Consider the following 18,447-nt stretch of genomic DNA (forward strand, 5'->3'; position numbering starts at 1 on the left):
TTCACTTAGGAGTCTTCTCGGGGGAATATCCATATGGGAAATTCCTGATGCACTCAATACACAAGCTATGGACACTTGTATTTACATGGGATTTTGTAAACCATTAAAATTATAATCCAAAAGTTCATAATTTATAAATAGTCTCTAAACTATATGCTCAGATCTCCACAGAACAAAACAACATTTTATGCAAAGCTACAGAGATCAGTGACCCCTCTTATGTATCAATGGCAATTTTATAAACATACTTACATTTAAAATGGAACCTGACTTTGTAGAGTTAACAATTTAGATATATTGGAACCTGCTGAAAAACTGTGTTATTCTGTGTTTTAATAAAGCTCTGGATGTCTAATTCAAGCCTGAATGTCAGGGATTAGCGTGACACTGTTGCATCTCCTTCGAATTTCAAAATAGTGAAATAAGTTTGTTGATGAACCCTTGAATTGAAATACTTTGTACTGGTCTTCTTAATTGAAGAGCAGAAACTGCAAATCGCATTGAGTTTCAACTGTTTGTTAAAACTTGATAACATCTGAAGTCTAAGGCTGTTAAGCCAGGGTCTCCTGAATGCTTTGCCAAAGTTACCTGTTTTGCCATGGCAACGGGACTTACCGATTAGGATGTTGTGGCTGAGTTGTATTTGGGGAACCTGGGAGTATAAGGCCTCTGTAAACAGAAAAAAAGACCTCGGGGCATCCCAGAAATGTGTCCCTGTAAACCAAATAATTCAATGCATTCTGAAATGGCATTTGTTATATTTGAATCAATTTTGTTTGAGTAAAAAAATATGTAAGAAATACATTAAATTTGAAGACTTCTGATAGAAAAGAGATACACAATAAAACACTTGATACTTTACTTCTATATGCTGTACACTTGATACAAACCTAGCCTACTAAATAATTGTTTATTCCCTTCTAAAAATATTTATTAAGTTACGTGTAACTCAAAAAAGGTGGGACAGACATAAGGACGGATTTAAGGAAGGGCAGAGCGAAAAACAGACAAGAACAAATATTTACGTCCCTCTCCTGCGCCCTTTCAAGGCAATACAAATTGGCGGCTATTATAAATATTACCAATATCATAATAACTGTCAGCTATAATATAGTTTAATCAATATATAAAACGCACACACTATTTAAATTGAAATTTGGAGTAAAAAACTCATCACACATTATACATGATAAATTATCAATGTACCTTGCAGATAAAGTAATCTTGGCCCCTGGGTAAGACAGTCTGGAGCCACAGGTCTAGAGACGCTGCACACTTCGGGTAGAACTCATTGAGCATTTGCCTCACGGTACTTGGGCAGGAAGTGTCCCTTGGCGTCCAGGTCCAGCTGACCAGAGAGCCTTTTATTCAGCTGCGTACAAGAGTCACATGTGCATAATCAGTGCATCGGGTCCTGTAGGAACCGGCTCTTAAAACAGATTCCAAGAATTTAAATAAATATCGAAAAATAATGAAGACAATAATTTTATAATGTACTGAAAGCATTTAAATAATTGTTTTACTAAAATGGAATAGAAAAGCGGGTGTTTTCATGCATGGAGAAACTTTTGGTTCAGGAGCTGAATTTCGGCCGCAAAATAGACAAACTATGCCCTGACATACCAAGATTAAAATTTATATTAAATCCAGTGTTATTTGCATTCATTTACCAAGTTTGATCAATATAAAGACACAGAATTCCCATTTGATGCTATGAACTTTTCCTCAATCAGGCAGACAACGGAAAATACTGATGTTAAGTGAACTATATGAGCCACATTCTGGGAAACAAAAGGACTTAATGTATGTGCAGTCTGCACAGGCTAATATGAGATGACACTTTAATAGGACTTAATGTATGTGCAGTCTGCACAGGCTAATCTGGGATGACACTTTAATAGGACTTAATGTATGTGCAGTCTGCACAGGCTAATCTGGGATGACACTTTAATAGGACTTAATGTATGTGCAGTCTGCACAGGCTAATCTGGGATGACACTTAAATAGGACTTAATGTATGTGCAGTCTGCACAGGCTAATCTGGGATGACAATTTAATAGGACTTAATTTATGTGCAATCTGCACAGGCTAGTCTGGGATGACAATTTAAGCACATACATGAAGCCGCATATCCCAGAACACCGCTAAGATACTACTTATTGTTCTTGTTGCTGCTGCTGCGACTGGGCCATAGACAGAGATGGAGTGAGTCCCGACGCCGAAGGCGCCACCCCAAACCCGAGAATTCCGACAACAACTTTTGTTGAATGGCGTCAATCGCATACTGCCCTCCAGTCCTAAGGTTCACATTATTCGAGAACAACATATCGAGGTCAGTCACATTAACGGACGTGTCACGCAACGCTTGCTCTACCTGTTGGATCAGATCGTTTCAGTTTGAGCGACTTGTCCGGCCTAATTTGTCGACGCCCATCATTCAATTGTTGCTAAGCGACATGGATGCTGAGACGGAAGTCAAACTCACCAAGGCTCTGCTGTTGGAAGTGTTGATGTAGCCAACATGGGAGGATATATTGATAGGAGGCTTGGTAGTCTGACGCAAGACGTCTTCATGCTGATTTTCTTCAGCAAGTTGTAGTATTTGTGCAAGAAGGGGGTTGTCATCGACTTTCATTTCAATGACGTTTGTCATGTTTGCTAGTAAAGTTCACTGAAAAGGAAATGGAAAGTAAACTAAAACCGGATTGTTTAGTGACACATGAATAAGCCTTGAAACACCTTACCTTACAGACCTGTTTTTTAAATGCCAAACATCGTGCCTATAATTGATATTTAAAATATTGCAATTAATTTTTCACCAATTAGAATTCAGAATAACGTAGTATCAATGTTTTACGTGCACCAACTTGAAATTGGAATTTTTGGGTTTGTAGCGAGGTGTTATATCTATTTTTTGTAAATCAAAAACAGGCATTACTTGAGCAGTTTAGAATGTGAGACTGTACACCTTTAATTGTGTGACTAAAGAACTTTAAATTTGAGACTACATAATTTTAAATGAGATTCTCAGCAATTAAAAATGTGTGACAACACAACTTTAAATGTTACAATCTACATATTTAAGTGTGAGTCTGCACACCTTTAAATGTGACAGTTTATGACTTATACCTGAGACTTAACAACTTTCAATGTGAGACAATACAACTGTTTGGCATTTAATAAGAAACAATAGATGTGAGTTCAAAATAGTAATTAAACTTAGTGAAATAAGCAAACTAAAGCTTTGTCACAAATGTGACGAATACCCCCACATGCCGCATTGACACATAATATTTTGCATGTCGTCTTCACAAAAAAACAGCAGACACCATGCTCTATTCTTAAAACGCAATAGTGACCTCTTGACCTAGTTTTTCACACAGAAAGGCCCATGTTCTGACTTGGCCTTAAGATCATCTCCATAAAACTTCTGAACAAGTTTGGTGAAGATCGGATGTAAACTACTTGAATTAGAGAGCGGACACCTTGCTGAATGTTAAAAATGCAGAAAGTGACCTGGTGACCTAGTTTTAGGCTTGGAATGGCCCATGTTTAAACTTGTCCTAGAGATCATTTAGAAAAAACTTGTGACCACGTTTGGTGAGGATTGGATGAAAACTACTTGAATTAGAGAGCGGACAACATGCTGAATGTTTAAAATGCACTAAGTGACACCGTGACCGAGTTTTTAACCCGACAAAGCCCATGTTTAAACTTGGCCTATACATCATGTGGTAAAGATCGGATGAAAACTACTTGAATTAGAGAACGGACACTAAATACGGATCGACAGACAGACCGACAGACTAGTTCACTCCTATACTACCTATATACCCCCCTAAACTTCGTTTGTGCGGGTATAATTAAGCCAGTTATTCTGATAAAAAACTTTATAATGTGCTATAACTAGGGGCTAGCTCTATGCAGAGTTTATTGTAACCATTTTTGGATTGGGACAATTCGTAAAAAATCATAGTGTTTTGAATTAAATTGGGAAAATGGTTGTAGTTTTTGCTAAACATAATTTAAAAATTGAGAATAAGTGCTATCAAGATAAATTGCACTAAGGTTCAACTTATAGAGCTGCATAAGGAAACAAACTCAATTTGTAACCCATTAAAACATTGTTTGGGGTCAAACCTTGAATTGAAAACTTTAGCCAGTAATTATGGAAAAAATAAACTGTTTAAGATTAGGAATGGGACTCAAGTTTGGCCCCAATTTCGACAAAATGAATAACACTGTATGATCTCACCTGAAGCTCAAGAAGCTGAGCTGATATGCTGGCTTCGCTGATATTGCCAAAGGCTGAATTTGAGTTCTGATTAACTCAATGTTGCAACCTATCAAAACATTCTTTTTCTTGCGGGAAACCATGAATTGAGAACTTAAGCCAGTAATCATGGATATAGACTTTTTGAGATAACAGTGGGGCTGAATTTCAGCCCTAATTTCAACAACAAAATTAACACTGTAAGGTCTCACCTGAAGTTCAAGAAGCTAAGATGACATGCTGGCCTTGCTGATATTGCTAAGAGCCGAGTTTGAGTTATGCTTTCTTCAGGTTGAGAGTCGAAGGGCGTACTGGACCACACAACAAAACTGCTAATATTTTTCAAAGCCTTCTCTTGCATCAATTCAATGCGAGGCCTTCTGGGCTTGGAGTGCTAAGTCCTCATACCAAACCCAGACATGTTCACTTTAAGCACCTTGTTCACAATAGTTGGCGTAATTTGCGGCTGTGGCACACCCCATGTATGTATGGATCTCTTAGTGTTTACAACAAGGTCTTTACTGCCTTTCTGTGTCATTATGGATGTATTGTGCTCTGGGTGTTTACAACCAAGTCTTTACTGTCTTTCTGTGTCAGTATGGATGTATTGTGCTCTGGGTGTTTACATCCAAGTCATTACTGCCTTTCTGTGTCAGCATGGATGTATCGTACTCTGAGTTCACAGCAAAGTCATTACTGCTTTTCTGTGTCAACAAGGATGTATTGTGCTCTGTGTTCACAACCAAGTCATAATTGCCTTTCTGTGTCAGCATGGATGTATTGTGCTCTGTGTTCACAGTCAAGTCATTACTGCCTTTCTGTGTCAGCATGGATATATTAAGCTCTGTGTTCACAGCCAAGTCATTACTGCCTTTCTGTGTCAGCACGGATGTATGTTGCTCTGTGTTCACAGCCAAGTCATTACTGCCTTTCTGTGTCAGCATGGATGTATTGTGCTCTGTGTTCAGAGCCAAGTCATTACTGCCTTTCTGTGTCAGCAAATGATGTATTGTGCTCTGGGTGTTCACAGCATAGTCATTACTGCTTTTCTGTGTCAGCATGGATATATCTTGCTCTGGGTGTTCACTGCATAGTCATTACTGCCTTTCTGTGTCAGCATGGATATATTGTGCTCTGGGTGTTCACAGCATAGTCGTGACTGCCTTTCTGTTTCCGCATGGATGTAGCATGCTCTGGGTGTTCACAGCATAGTCATTACTGCCTTTCTGTGTCAGCATGGATGTAGCATGCTCTGGGTGTTCACAGCATAGTCATTACTGCCTTTCTGTGTCAGCATGGATGTAGCATGCTCTGGGTATTCACAACCAAGTCATTACTGCATTTCTTTGTCAGCAAGGATGTAGCGTGCTCTAGGTTTTCACCACTAAGTCATTACTGCCTTTTTGTGTCAGCATGGATGTATCGTGCTCTGGGTATTCACAACCAAGTCATTACTGCCTTTCTTTGTCGGTAATATTGCCAAAAGTCCGTTCTATTATGATATTTTGGCCGCTGAATGGACAATCTGGGGCAGTCCGTAACCCTACTGTCGTCTAAACTATCAACAGCAGAAGCATCCCACTAGGAAAGCTTACGCTTTTATTGTTCCTTGATTTTCTCCCGTTCAATTTCTGTTTGTCCCATAAAGATTGGAACAAGTTATTGAACTTTTTGTTCTTCAGGATATTTGTTGTGATGTCCAACAGCAACAACTGACTGTTAGCGTTACCATAACTACTGCCATAACTTTTCGTGTCTGTAAAACTCGTCCCTCTCAGGCCCACGCGGAACTCTAGCTTAACAAAACTACCCAGGCTTATGTGTGGACAACTCGACGTTTGACCAGAATCATGCTCAGAATTTCCTGCAGAACGGAGTTGTTCAACGATGCTGAGTTTTTCAGTCAGGAGGTCAAGGGGAAGGAGTTAGAAGTCAGGGGAGGGGAAGGGTTGTTCTGGACTGGGGCTTCTGCAGGCGGGACTCGTGCGGTTGCTGGGCCAACTCGATATCAATGCTGGTGCTCTGCTGAAAACAACAACAACACAGTGGGTGATAGGAACTTGTAACAATTATATTATAATCTATAACAAACTATGCCTCTTGACTGGCTGTGAAGGTTTTCAACAACATGAATTTCTAATCCGGCATTTTATTGGTTCCTTGTCCTTAATAGCATGAACATAAATACAATTAAGTCATTTTGTGTTAAAACAAGAAAAGTGTTGGCTAATGCTATACTTATCTGTACATTTATATCTATTATCTTGACTCCATTTCCAGAAATGTATTTTCATAAACCAATATGCGGATCACTAATGTTAGAAAGTGTCGTCCCAGATTAGCATGTGAAATTCACATAAGCTAATAAGGGAGGGTACTTTCTGACTAGACTGGATTTTCATAAAGAGGATTATTTGTTTAATGAAAAATACCTTTAAGAGGAAAGTGTTGTCCGTGATTAGCCTGTGCAAACTGCACAGGCTAATCTGTGACAACAATTTAAGCACATGCATTAGGCCCCATTTTTCCACATCACAGCTTATTTATCTATTAGCCAATTTTTTGCTGCAAAACACAAAGAAGGAAAACCATTTGGTTAAAAATTTAATATTTTTAATTGTACTTATTCTATTAATCACATTACTTTTAAAATGTCATAAGATATGTTTTGTTATTATATGTTTCAATAAATGGGAGGCAACAATATTAATATTTAATAATAATATTAATGTCTCACCAACGTTGCAAAAAAACACACACACATATTATTTTACCTTGCCTTTACTGATCTTTGATGGTTAAAATCTGTTTAAATTCACATTAGAAAACAGTCTTAAAGTCAATCAACATGTAAGTTGTAAGACATAATACAAATAAATAAAACATTAAACAACTTAAGGGCAACAACTCACTGCTGGTGCAGATCTACAGTTCTCTCCCTTGTTAGTTTCAGCTAAAATGTCCTTCATGTTGCAATACGAGGACATGGGAAGGCTGTCTCACCCTCACATCGCTGGACTTTGATTTGGCTGAGCCTTTCACTACTCCTTGGTCTTCTGAGCTTAGCAGTTGCTGTAACATTGAGAAAGCCGATAGTCTTTTGAACTTGCCAAAAAAGTATCTGTACCACACCAATGAGGAAAATTAGCGTAATATTATCAAACATCGGGAAAATTCTATCTTTTAATTTGAGAATTATATGTCTTTTTAATTGCATGGAACTTCATTGCACAAATCCAATCAAAATATATTCTTTGACATGCGTTTTTGTTGAAATGTTCAGTTTCAGTGCTCATTTTATTAGTCCACTTGCATATAAGGAAGTGCCTATTACGTGTACTTTATAAAGATGGAAAAGTTTTTTTCACACATACACCTTGGAGTAAAAATTATGTTTCAGGCCATTTGCCCTTAATTACCATCATATTACAATACTAGTTTGCCTGTACTTTGATAAATCTATATTTTCACAGTTACCAATAACAAAACAATATTTTGTCCAAGTTATTTAAAACATTAACTGTGTTTGATATGATATTTTGTGAACAAAATACGACTCAAAATTTTTAATTTTGTGAAAAAATGAGTAACCAACTCTTTAAAAATGGCAAACTATGTTAAATTGGGAAATTTTGAGCTACTATTAGAATTGCTCAATATGTATGTTAAATTTGCATTTATATGTACACCAATGTTTTAATTACCAGTTTTTAATCATAGTGGTTTTTATACCATATTTGTTCTAATCAGAATTTACAAATACCAACAGACTGGAAGCAGACTAAACTTGAGCCATATTCAGGACAACTGGGCTTAATGAATATGTATAGTACCACATTAGCCTGTGAAGTCCACACAGGCTAACTTGAGACGACACTTTCCACCAAGACATGATTTTTGTTTAGAAATAATTTCTTTAAAGCGAAATTTTCCTCAAAAATGGAAAGCATTATCCCTGATAATTCAGAGTGCGCACTGCACAGGCTAATCTGTGGATGGTACATAACATGCATTAAGCACCCTTTTCCCATAACAAGGCTCACCTGGTATCATCTTGTACAACTCTGTAACAGACTGTAGGGGGATTTACTTTGAGCCTCATACCGAGAAAACAGGGCTTTATAAATTGTGCACAAAGTGTCTGCCCAAATAAGCCTACCGTAGGTTTCCACGTATAGCGCGCAGTGTTTTACCTCCAAAATTCAAATTAAAAAGCTGGTGCGCGCTATACATTGATACAACCCCATCCTGGCTGCTAGATTGGTAAAAAATATGTTGTGTAATCGTAAATAATCAAAATAGCCGCCATGTTTTTTTCCAGAAAACTACCACCCTATAATCGTACAGACTGAGGGGCCATTGTCGAAACAACTGGTAGATATGAATGCGGTAGAAGAAGTTTTGGTAAAAAATAAATATGTTTGAATAAACTTGCAGACATTTCTTTGTTTGTGTTTACACTTCTTAATTGATGAATTCCGATGGGGATTGTTGTCGACATTCCGGAGAGCAGGCAAGGGTAGGTGCGAACGAGGTCTTTTTTACATGTACGGTAGGTGTGAAAGGGGGTCATTTTTCACTTTGTAATTGGCAGATGTTATTGAGTAATATGTGCCACGACTTGTTAAGACGCTAATTGACATTTGAGACACTAATTGACACTTGAGAACGTGAAGATATATGCAAATGCATTTTGTGTGTATAAATATTGAATGTTGAACAGTGGTGTACCTCAACAACTGTATCCCCGTCTCCCATGCCACATTCAAATTTACCGGTAATGCCCATGCTTTCCCCGAGGAAAAATCACACAATGTACACTATTCTTATTTTCTCACGTTTTCACGAAATACAGGGGACTGTTAATCTTTTGCTAGAAAATTACAAAATTGTAAAAAAAAGTATAGTGCTATGCAACCCATGCTCCTAATCATAATGACGCTTCCTATTTTGAATGCTTAATTAAGCTTTCCAATGCCCCTGATTATTGGATATTGTGCAATAGTAAAATGGCGGCCATTTTCAGTCCGATTAGGTGGTTTTATTGTCTTTAAATATTTTTTTCTCCATTTTTGCATTTAAAAAACAGCCTGCGCGCTATACACGGGTGCGCGCTATACGTGGAAACCTACGGTAACAACTTAAAATGAAAGACTACATAATTTTTAATTTGATACTCGGCAACTTTAACTGTAAAACAATACAACTTTTAACATGACACTGAACAACTTAAAATATGAGACTGTACATATTTAAATGTGCACAACTTATTACGCGAGACTAAACAACTTGCAATAGACAATACAACAAGTCATAAGACACAATACTGTAAGTATATGAGTACTTGATCACACACGTTTTGCCTATGGATTAGACAGAAATGCAAAAACAGATGAAAGTCTATGGTGAATTAAGTATATGATATTCTGTCTTGCTACCAGGGGCCATTATACTAGTAATAATAGCCTATTCTGGTTAAAATTTTTATATGTATGTGATATTGAATCGATACTAGTTGATGTCTACATTTTATGCAATTGTTTTTGTAAGACAGACCTTAGATGTAAAGTTTAGTCACTGGCGTTAAAAGTGTGTGCATAAGGATATAAAAGCAGTATAGTGATATTGTCTTTGCAAACATCTGGTTTCTAATTTAAATAAAAATCATAATCAGTTATACGTGAACACAAATACTTAACAATTTATAATTTTTGATTTGTATTTTGATTGTACTAAGTTTCAACTTATACAGCTTAATAAGGCAAGTAACTCATTGTTGCAACCTATCAAACACTTTTTTTGGCAAATAATGCATTGTAAATTTTAACCAGTAAATATTTATAAAACACGGGCTGTTTGTAAAACATGCATGCCCCACATATGGGCTCTCCGTTGGAGTGACAGCCATTGTGTGAATATGTTTTTTGTCACTGTGCCCTTGACCTTTGACCTAGTGACCTGAAAATCAATAGGGGTCATCTGCCAGTCATGAATAGTGTACCTATGAAGTTTCATGATCCTAGGCATAAGCGTTCTTGAGTTATCATCCGGAAACCATTTTACTATTTCAGGTCACCATGATCTTGACCTTTGACCTAGTGACCTTAAAATCCATAGGGGTCATCTGCGAGTCATGATCAATCTACCTATCAAGTTTCATGATCCTAGGAATAAGCGTTCTTCAGTTATCATCTGGACACCATTTTACTATTTCGGGTCACAGTGACCTTAACCTTTGACCTAGTGACCTCAAAATTGATAGGGGTCATCTGTGAGTAATGATCAATGTACCTATGAAGTTTCATGATCCTAAGCATAAGCGTTCTTGAGTTATCATCTGGAAAGCATTTTACTATTTCAGGTCACCATGACCTTGACCTTAGACCTAGTGACCTGAAAATCAATAGGGGTCATCTGCAAGTCATGATCAATGTACCTATCAAGTTTCATGATCCTAGGCATAAGCGTTCTTGAGTTATTATCCGGAAACCATTTAACTATTTCGGGTCACTGTGACCTTGACCTTTGATATAGTGACCTGAAAATCAATAGGGTTCAACTGCGAGTCATGATCAATCTACCTATCAAGTTTCATGATCCTAGGCATAAGCGTTCTTGAGTTATCATCCGGAAACCATTTAACTATTTCGGGGCAATGTGACCTTGACCTTTGACCTAGTGACCTGAAAATCAATAGGGGTCATCTGCGAGTCATGATCAATCTACCTATCAAGTTTCGAGATCCTAGGCCTAAGCGTTCTTGAGTTATCATCCGGAAACCATTTAACCATTTCGGGTCACGGTGACCTTGACCTTTGACCTAGTGACCTGAAAATCAATAGAGGTCATCTGCGAGTCATGATCAATCTACCTATCAAGTTTCGAGATCCTAGGACTAAGCGTTCTTGAGTTATCATCCGGAAACCATTTAACCATTTCGGGTCACGGTGACCTTGACCTTTCACCTAGTGACCTCAAAATCAATAGGGGTCATCTGCGAGTCATGATCAATGTACCTTTGAAGTTTCATGATCCTAGGCCCAAGTGTTCTTGAGTTATCATCCACAAACCACCTGGTGGATGGACCGACCGACAGACCGACCAACAGACCGACATGTGCAAAGCAATATACCCCCTCTTCTTCGAAAGGGGGCATAAAAAAATTAGACTTTTTGAGGAATGGGGCTGAATTTAAGCCCAATCTTTGACAAAGTTACTAACACTGTAAAGTCTCACCTGAAGCTCAGAAGCTGAGCTGATATGCTGGCCTTGCGGATATTGTTAAGGGCCGAGTTTGAGTTCTGATTTACTTCGAGCTGAGAGTCGAAGGGTGTACTGGAGCATACAACAAAACTGGTGTCATGTTTTTTAGCCTTCTTTTGTCCCAATTAAATGCAATGCCCTTTGGGCTCGGAGTACATAACCGGACGTGTTTACTTTTAGCAACTTGTTTTCAATAATGGGGGGAATTTGCGTCTGTGGTGCACCACATGAATATATTGTGCGCTGAGGACAGTCTGTAACGCTACTACTGTCCTAACTATCTACAGCAGATATACTTCTGAATGAATCATTTCAATTGTTCCTTTTTTTCTCTCGTTCCTTGCTGAATATATAGCTGTCTTATAAAGAATTAAACAAATTATTCAACGTTTAATTCTTCGTGAGATTCTTCGTGATGTCCACAGCAGGAACTAACTGTCAGCGTTAACTGTTAGCGTTACCATAAGTGCTGCTATATCGTCTCGCTTCGGTAACACTCATCCCACTCTGGCACTAGAGCTAAACAAAACTACTCGGGCTTGCTTGGGGAAATCTCGACACGGATATTTCGGTTGTTCATAACAGCGCGTGAAAACTTGACGTGCTGAGGATTTATTGCACAGACTTGTGTAACGATGCTGTTTGAGGCCGGAGGTCCAGTGGGAGGAGCTAGGGATCAGGGGAGGGAAAGGATGGTTCTGTATTGGGCTCCTGCAGGCCAGACTGGTGCTGTTGCTTGGCCAACTCGATATTAATGCTGGTGCTCTCCTGAAAACAACAACACTAGATTGGAGGATATGAACTTGTAACACATTTTTATAATACAATGCATAATACACTACATATATGCCTCTTGATTGGATGTGAAGGTTTTCAACAGCAAAACATAATTATCTGAATTTCTAATTTGGCATTTCATTGGTGCCTTGTCCTAAATAGCAATTAATGAAAATTAATGCAATTAAACCATTTCGTATTAAAACATTAAAAGTGTTGGCTAATGCTTTAATAACCTGTAAATTCATAATAATTATTCTTACTTAACTTTCAGTGTAATTTTATAAGCCAAATTGCCGCTCATCAATATTATAAGCTTTCGTCCCAGATTAGCATGTGAAATCCACATAAGCAAATCATGGAGGACACTTTCTGACGATACTGGATTTTCACAAAAGAAGATACTTATTTTCAAAAAACATACCTTTAAAGAGGTAATTGTTGTCCCTAAGTAGCCTGTGCAGACTGCACCGGCTAATCTGGGACTACAATCTAAGCACATGCATTAAGCCCTATTATTTCACAGCGTGGCTCATGTCTTAAGCCAGTTTTTTTCCTGCATAACAACAAAAAAGAATGGAAAATCATCTTGTTAAAAGTAATAAATGGTTTATTGTTCTCATAATCATAAACGGTTAACTTTTACAATTCATTCACAGAGGATTTACTGTTGATACAAGTTTCAACAAGCAAATTCGTTGAATTGATATCCCCTGCCAATATGCTTCTGGACACAAAAGTGTTTTATTTATCACTCAAAAAAGCATTTTTCCAAGATACAAAGTGCCATAACTCTGTTATAAACAGATGGTGTACAACGCCGTTTGGCGTGCATCATTCTCTTATCAATACTCATACCAAGTTTCAATGCAATCCGCTAAAGCACTTTCATGATATGGCTCCGAACGAATGGACGGACGGAAAGACAGACGGACAGACAACGCCAAAACAATATCTATCCACCTATGGCGGGGGATAATAATAAATGGGAGGCAACAACTTCATATTAATGTATTCCCAAAGTTACAAAAACACACACACCATTTTTACCATGCCTTTACAGGTCTTTGGTGTTAAACTCTGTTTAAATTCACACTAGACAACAGTTCCAAAATAAACCATCATGTCATAAAAGTTGTAAGATATATTACAAATTAGTAAAATATGAAACAATTTAATGGCAACAACTCACTGCTGGTACATATTGACAGTTCTCTCCCTTGTTAGTGTAAGCTAAATTAATTAAAGGCCACAATATACTAAATGATTCCCCTATATAATTCAATGTAAAAGCGTCAACTTAAAGAGAAAACAAGAGTTCCGCGGTCGGAGATGACCGCATTGAAGCCGGATTTTTGATTTAAATGACAGGAAAGTACCTTTCGTGTTTTTGTCAAATGAATGACATTGAAATGAATGACCTTGAAATGACCAGTGGTCATCTAAGTGTGCTTGCAAACCTTTACGTCAAGTTTGAGATTCTAGGTCCAAGCATACCAAAGTTATAACAATTTTAACATTTTAACATTGAAGGTCACAGTGACCTTGACCTTCAAATGAATGACATTGAAATGAGCAGTGGTGATCTTCTAGTACTGGCCAACCTTTATGTCAAGTTTGAAGACTCTAGGTACAAGCATACCAAAGTTATAACATGGAATAAGAACTTTAACATTTTTACCTACCAAAGTTATAAGAACTTTAACATTTTTACATTCAAGGTCACAGTGACCTTGACCTTAGAATGAATGACCTTGAAATGACCAGTGGTCATCTAAGTGTGCTTGCAAACCTTCATGTCAAGTTTGAAGACTCTATGTCCAAGCATACCAAAGTTATAACAATTTTAACATTTTAACATTTAAGGTCACAGTGACCTTGACCTTCAAATGAATGACATTGAAATGACCAGTGGTCATCTTCTAGTACTGGCCAATCTTTATTTCAAGTTTGAAGACTCTAGGTACAAGCATACCAAAGTTATAACATGAAATAAGAACTTTAACATTTTTACATTCAAGGTCACAGTGACCTTGACCTTCAAATGAATGACCTTGAAATGTCCAGTGGTTACTTACTAGTTCTGGCCAACCTTCATGTCAAGTTTCAAGACTCTAGGTCCAAGCATACCAAAGTTATAACAACTTTAACATTTTTACATTCAAGGTCACAGTGACCTTGACCTTCAAATGAATGACCTTGAAATGACCAGTGGTTACTAACTAGTTATAGCCAACCTTCATGTCAAGTTTCAAGACTCTAGGTCCAAGCATACCAAAGTTATAACAACTTTAACATTTTTTATATTGAAGGTCACAGTGACCTTGACCTTCAAATGAATGACCTTGAAATGACCAGTGGTCATCTGTTAATCCTGGCCAACCTTCATGTCAAGTTTGAAGACTCTAGGTCCAAGCATACCAAAGTTATACCATGAAATAAGAACTTTAACATTTTCGAGCACGCCGCCACCCCGCCCCGCCCCCCCGCCCGCCCGACAACATCAATCTATAAGCCGAGATTTTTTCGAAAAAAATCCGGCTAATAAATGCAACATTTTCAACATAGAGACCACCATAACCAAACTTTTACTGAAAGTTCATTCTAAGTTGAATCAATTTAAGCAATAAAAAAGATATGTCATGTTAAAACCAAACATTAATTTTACTCAAATCAAACTCTACTTCTTTTGCGCCTTAAATTTTGCGGCCATTTTCTAGTGCAATGTAACTGTTTTCAGGTCAAACTTGTACTTTAGTTTCTAACTTTATCATATGTCAGGGATTAAATACTGAGCACCTTTTCTTTCCCTTCCAATATATCCAAGAGATAAAGTCAAAACACCAGTCTAAAGTGTAAAACATGGCTTCGAGTAAAATATGATTTTTTTAGTCAGTACAGCCCTACATGAAACAATTATTTAGGATAATGTAACCTATAAAACAACCTGAACTTTTTAAAACGCAAAAAATATGCACTTCCTTATCATTTTTCATCTATCCTCAATGTGCATGCCAAACTTCAGATTGATCCTTTACGTAGAAATGTTTGAACAATGAAAATTATTATAATAATGCCTGATAAGACATATGGCTTCCATTGTCGGTGCTTAAATTTATAAAGGGCTTTCAAGAGCAAATAATATTAACTTATATAACAGAATACAGTAAATATACTGTAAACTTCTTATATGCTTTATCGAAGAAGAAATATAATATTATTAAAACGTGTTTGGGCTTCTTTCAGTGCGAATTTGTGAGTTTAGATGTGCTCAATACGAGATTCTGTACTTTTTATTATCCCTAGGCCATAGGCGGAGGGATACTGTTTTGCGTTGTCTGTCAATCCTTCCGTCCGTCCGTCTTTCCGTCCGTCCGCCCGGAGCCATATCTTGTAAGTGCTTTGGCGGATTTCATTGAAACTTGGTATGAGTATGCATATGGATAAGAGGATGATCCACGCCAAATGGCATTGTACACCATCAGTTAATAATAGAGTTATGGCCCTTTGTATCTTGAAAATGCTTTTTGTGTGTCCGGAGCCATATTTTTGAAGTGCTTTGGCCGATTTTATTGAAACATGAAATGAGAATATATATGGATAAGAGGGTGATGCACGCCAAATGGCAGTGTACACCATCTGTTCATAACAGAGTTTTGGCCCTTTGTATCTTGAAACATTGTTGTTTTGAGTGTCAAATATAATACTTTTGTGTCCAGAAGCATATTGGCGTGTGCTATCAATTCAACGAATTTGCTTGTTTTAATTATTTTCCCATACAAATTTTCCAATTTAATTATTTTTCTTTACACTTTTCAATACTCGTTAACTCCATGAAACAAAACGCATTTATTCCATGAAACTAACAAGAACGCATAATATCCTGTGAAAAAATGGTGGTTTTATGTAAATCATGCTTCTTTGTGACGGGGCCTGTTTTGACTAAAAAAACAACACTGTATACTCAATGAAAACTTAACACCTCCTCGCAATAAGACTCTATACGGCATTAGATGGAATAGATTCCAATCAAATAGGCTTAATTAAATATCTTACAGCTTTACAAAAACTCAAGGCCTGCATGGGGATGACAGAAATTATTGCGGTGTTGTGTTTCTGAGGTGTCTGTATCGGTAAGTTGGAAAGCATAGAGCTGGAGAAGGGTTTGAGTTATTGATCATCAAGTAAAATAAGTTGTACTGAAAACACGATATACACAAGAATAGACGCCATTTTACCTTTTGTGAAATCATATCATATCATTCTCGTACACTTCACTTATTTATACACTGCAAAAACACTATTATTCGCGGGACATTATTTTTTATTGATTTTAAGGGTTAAACGATCCACAAATTAAATACAAACACACTGGAAAATAACTTACACAAATTCCATATTTATTGTTTCCAAACTGAGAAAGTCATGCATTAACTACCACGTCCATGAAAGTCTTTTTTTAACCACAAAATAACATGCGGACGAATATATATGATTTTACAATAAACAAACAATTTAAAAGGATATTTTACCTTATGTAAATTCATACCATTCTTTGCCACCTCATCTTAATAAACAGGAAATACACAAGCAGGGCTTTTCCTTGAGTATTCATGGGTCTGTTTAACGGACCCATACCCAAAGCGTGTTATATGCTGTTCCTTATGAAAATTATATCTAAATTATGTTTCAATTAGATCTAACAAAGTTTATAACTATTATAATAGGATTTTATTTCTATAATTTGAAGTATAATTAAAACTTATATTAAATGTGTTTTTCCCAAATCAATGGACTTTTAGCACAAAACAAATTCAAAATCCCAAAATTGCATTTTTTCCCAAAGTGGCCAAGAAAAGGCCTGACAAAGCGTCTCTTTTACCTTCTGCGTCATGCTTGTCCCCCACATCCTCAGCATCGTTGACCCGACCCAGCAGCAACTGAAGCAGCAGAATAGCTTGATGTATTTCTTGTATGTATATTTAGGACTCGCACACACTGATATAAATGTAATAACAATCAATAAGACATGTTCAACATCATAAAATATGGCAAATTAATAAATCTCACATCAAGTGTAACCTTTCTGTAAACGTTGCGTAAAATATCAATATATACTCCTCCAAAGATTACTTAAACAATTTCATATTTTATTAAAAAAGTATTCATCAATATACATTTCTTACATGGCATGGTGTTTATAGAAATGAAAGTCTAAAAATAGCCTCAGTTGCTATGTACATGTGCATATATGTAGAAATATTAAATTTTCAGTTGAAATGCTTTGTTTTTTCATGCAAAGTTTACAAGAACTGAATGTTAGGACCATAATGACACAAATGTAATGACAACATAACATAATATGCATTAGATCTAATGTTGTAACAAAAACCCTCACATTGTATAATCAGTTAACAATATGTGCACATAAATTATTTGTATCTTTAACTACACAAACAATGTTGTATTGTAACATCACACACTACTATGTTCGTATGCTAAACAACATATTGTCATTGAAATACTAATCACTAATTACAACAACTAATACATACATGTACACACTATTCCACTCTGAACACCAGGATGGTGTCGTCCAGCTGTCCCACAATGATGGATGATGTTATGCTGCTGTAGCAGACTGAATGTGGCCACATCACTCCATCCTTCTGAGTAGCAAGATTAGCCAGCTTACTCTGCCCCTCCCTGTCCACCTGTAGTACAGTGTTGGACCATCCACAGACCAGCACCTGGCCTGCAGGGGTCACATGTAGACCACGTGGGTACACTAGTGCTGGGTCTGTGTATGTAGCCAGGAGTGTGCCATCCCTGGCCAGGGTGAGAAGCTTGTAAGGGTTCCAGCTGGTGATGTACAGCCTGTCTCCTGTGGGACTCACAGCACACTGCTCTACTGCAAAACAGAGTAACATCAAGATATTGAATTACTGTCAATGTTAAATAATCTTATTAAACATACTGCAGTGATATTGTATTACGCATATGTTGCTATAAAGAGGCCTTTACACATCTAAAATATATGCATACATTTCAATAATTTAATAGTTAAGCGTGACAATAAACTTCAGTAGCAGAGCTATTTAGTTAACGTTTGACATGTTGAAATGCGACTGTTG

General features: G+C 37.1%; 1 protein-coding gene across 9 annotated transcripts in view; it reads right to left on the reverse strand.

Annotated features, from left to right (window-relative positions):
• Positions 1-18,011, reverse strand: part of LOC127833640 (uncharacterized) — a 28,543-nt gene extending 10,532 nt beyond the window's left edge. For 2 of the 9 annotated variants that reach the window (XR_008027521.1, XR_008027517.1), the window contains exons 1-7: positions 17,869-18,011; positions 17,196-17,253; positions 11,510-12,304; positions 7,186-7,345; positions 4,486-6,298; positions 1,207-2,671; positions 616-669 (exon numbers count right to left, since the gene is read on the reverse strand). Coding sequence is in view for 1 of the 9 variants with exons in the window: in XM_052359021.1 (XP_052214981.1) it covers positions 1,207-1,299 (93 nt within the window). In the remaining 8 variants the exon portion in view is untranslated. Of the gene's footprint in view, positions 1-615; positions 715-1,206; positions 2,672-4,255; positions 4,398-4,485; positions 6,299-7,185; positions 7,346-11,509; positions 12,305-17,195; positions 17,254-17,868 lie in introns of those variants that run through there. The other 7 variants (XR_008027524.1, XR_008027522.1, XR_008027519.1 and 4 more) reach the window with 7 other exon arrangements.
• Between the last annotated feature and the right edge of the window lie 436 nt (positions 18,012-18,447).

Source organism: Dreissena polymorpha, chromosome 6 (genome assembly GCF_020536995.1).
Source record: "Dreissena polymorpha isolate Duluth1 chromosome 6, UMN_Dpol_1.0, whole genome shotgun sequence".
NCBI lineage: Eukaryota > Metazoa > Mollusca > Bivalvia > Myida > Dreissenidae > Dreissena > Dreissena polymorpha.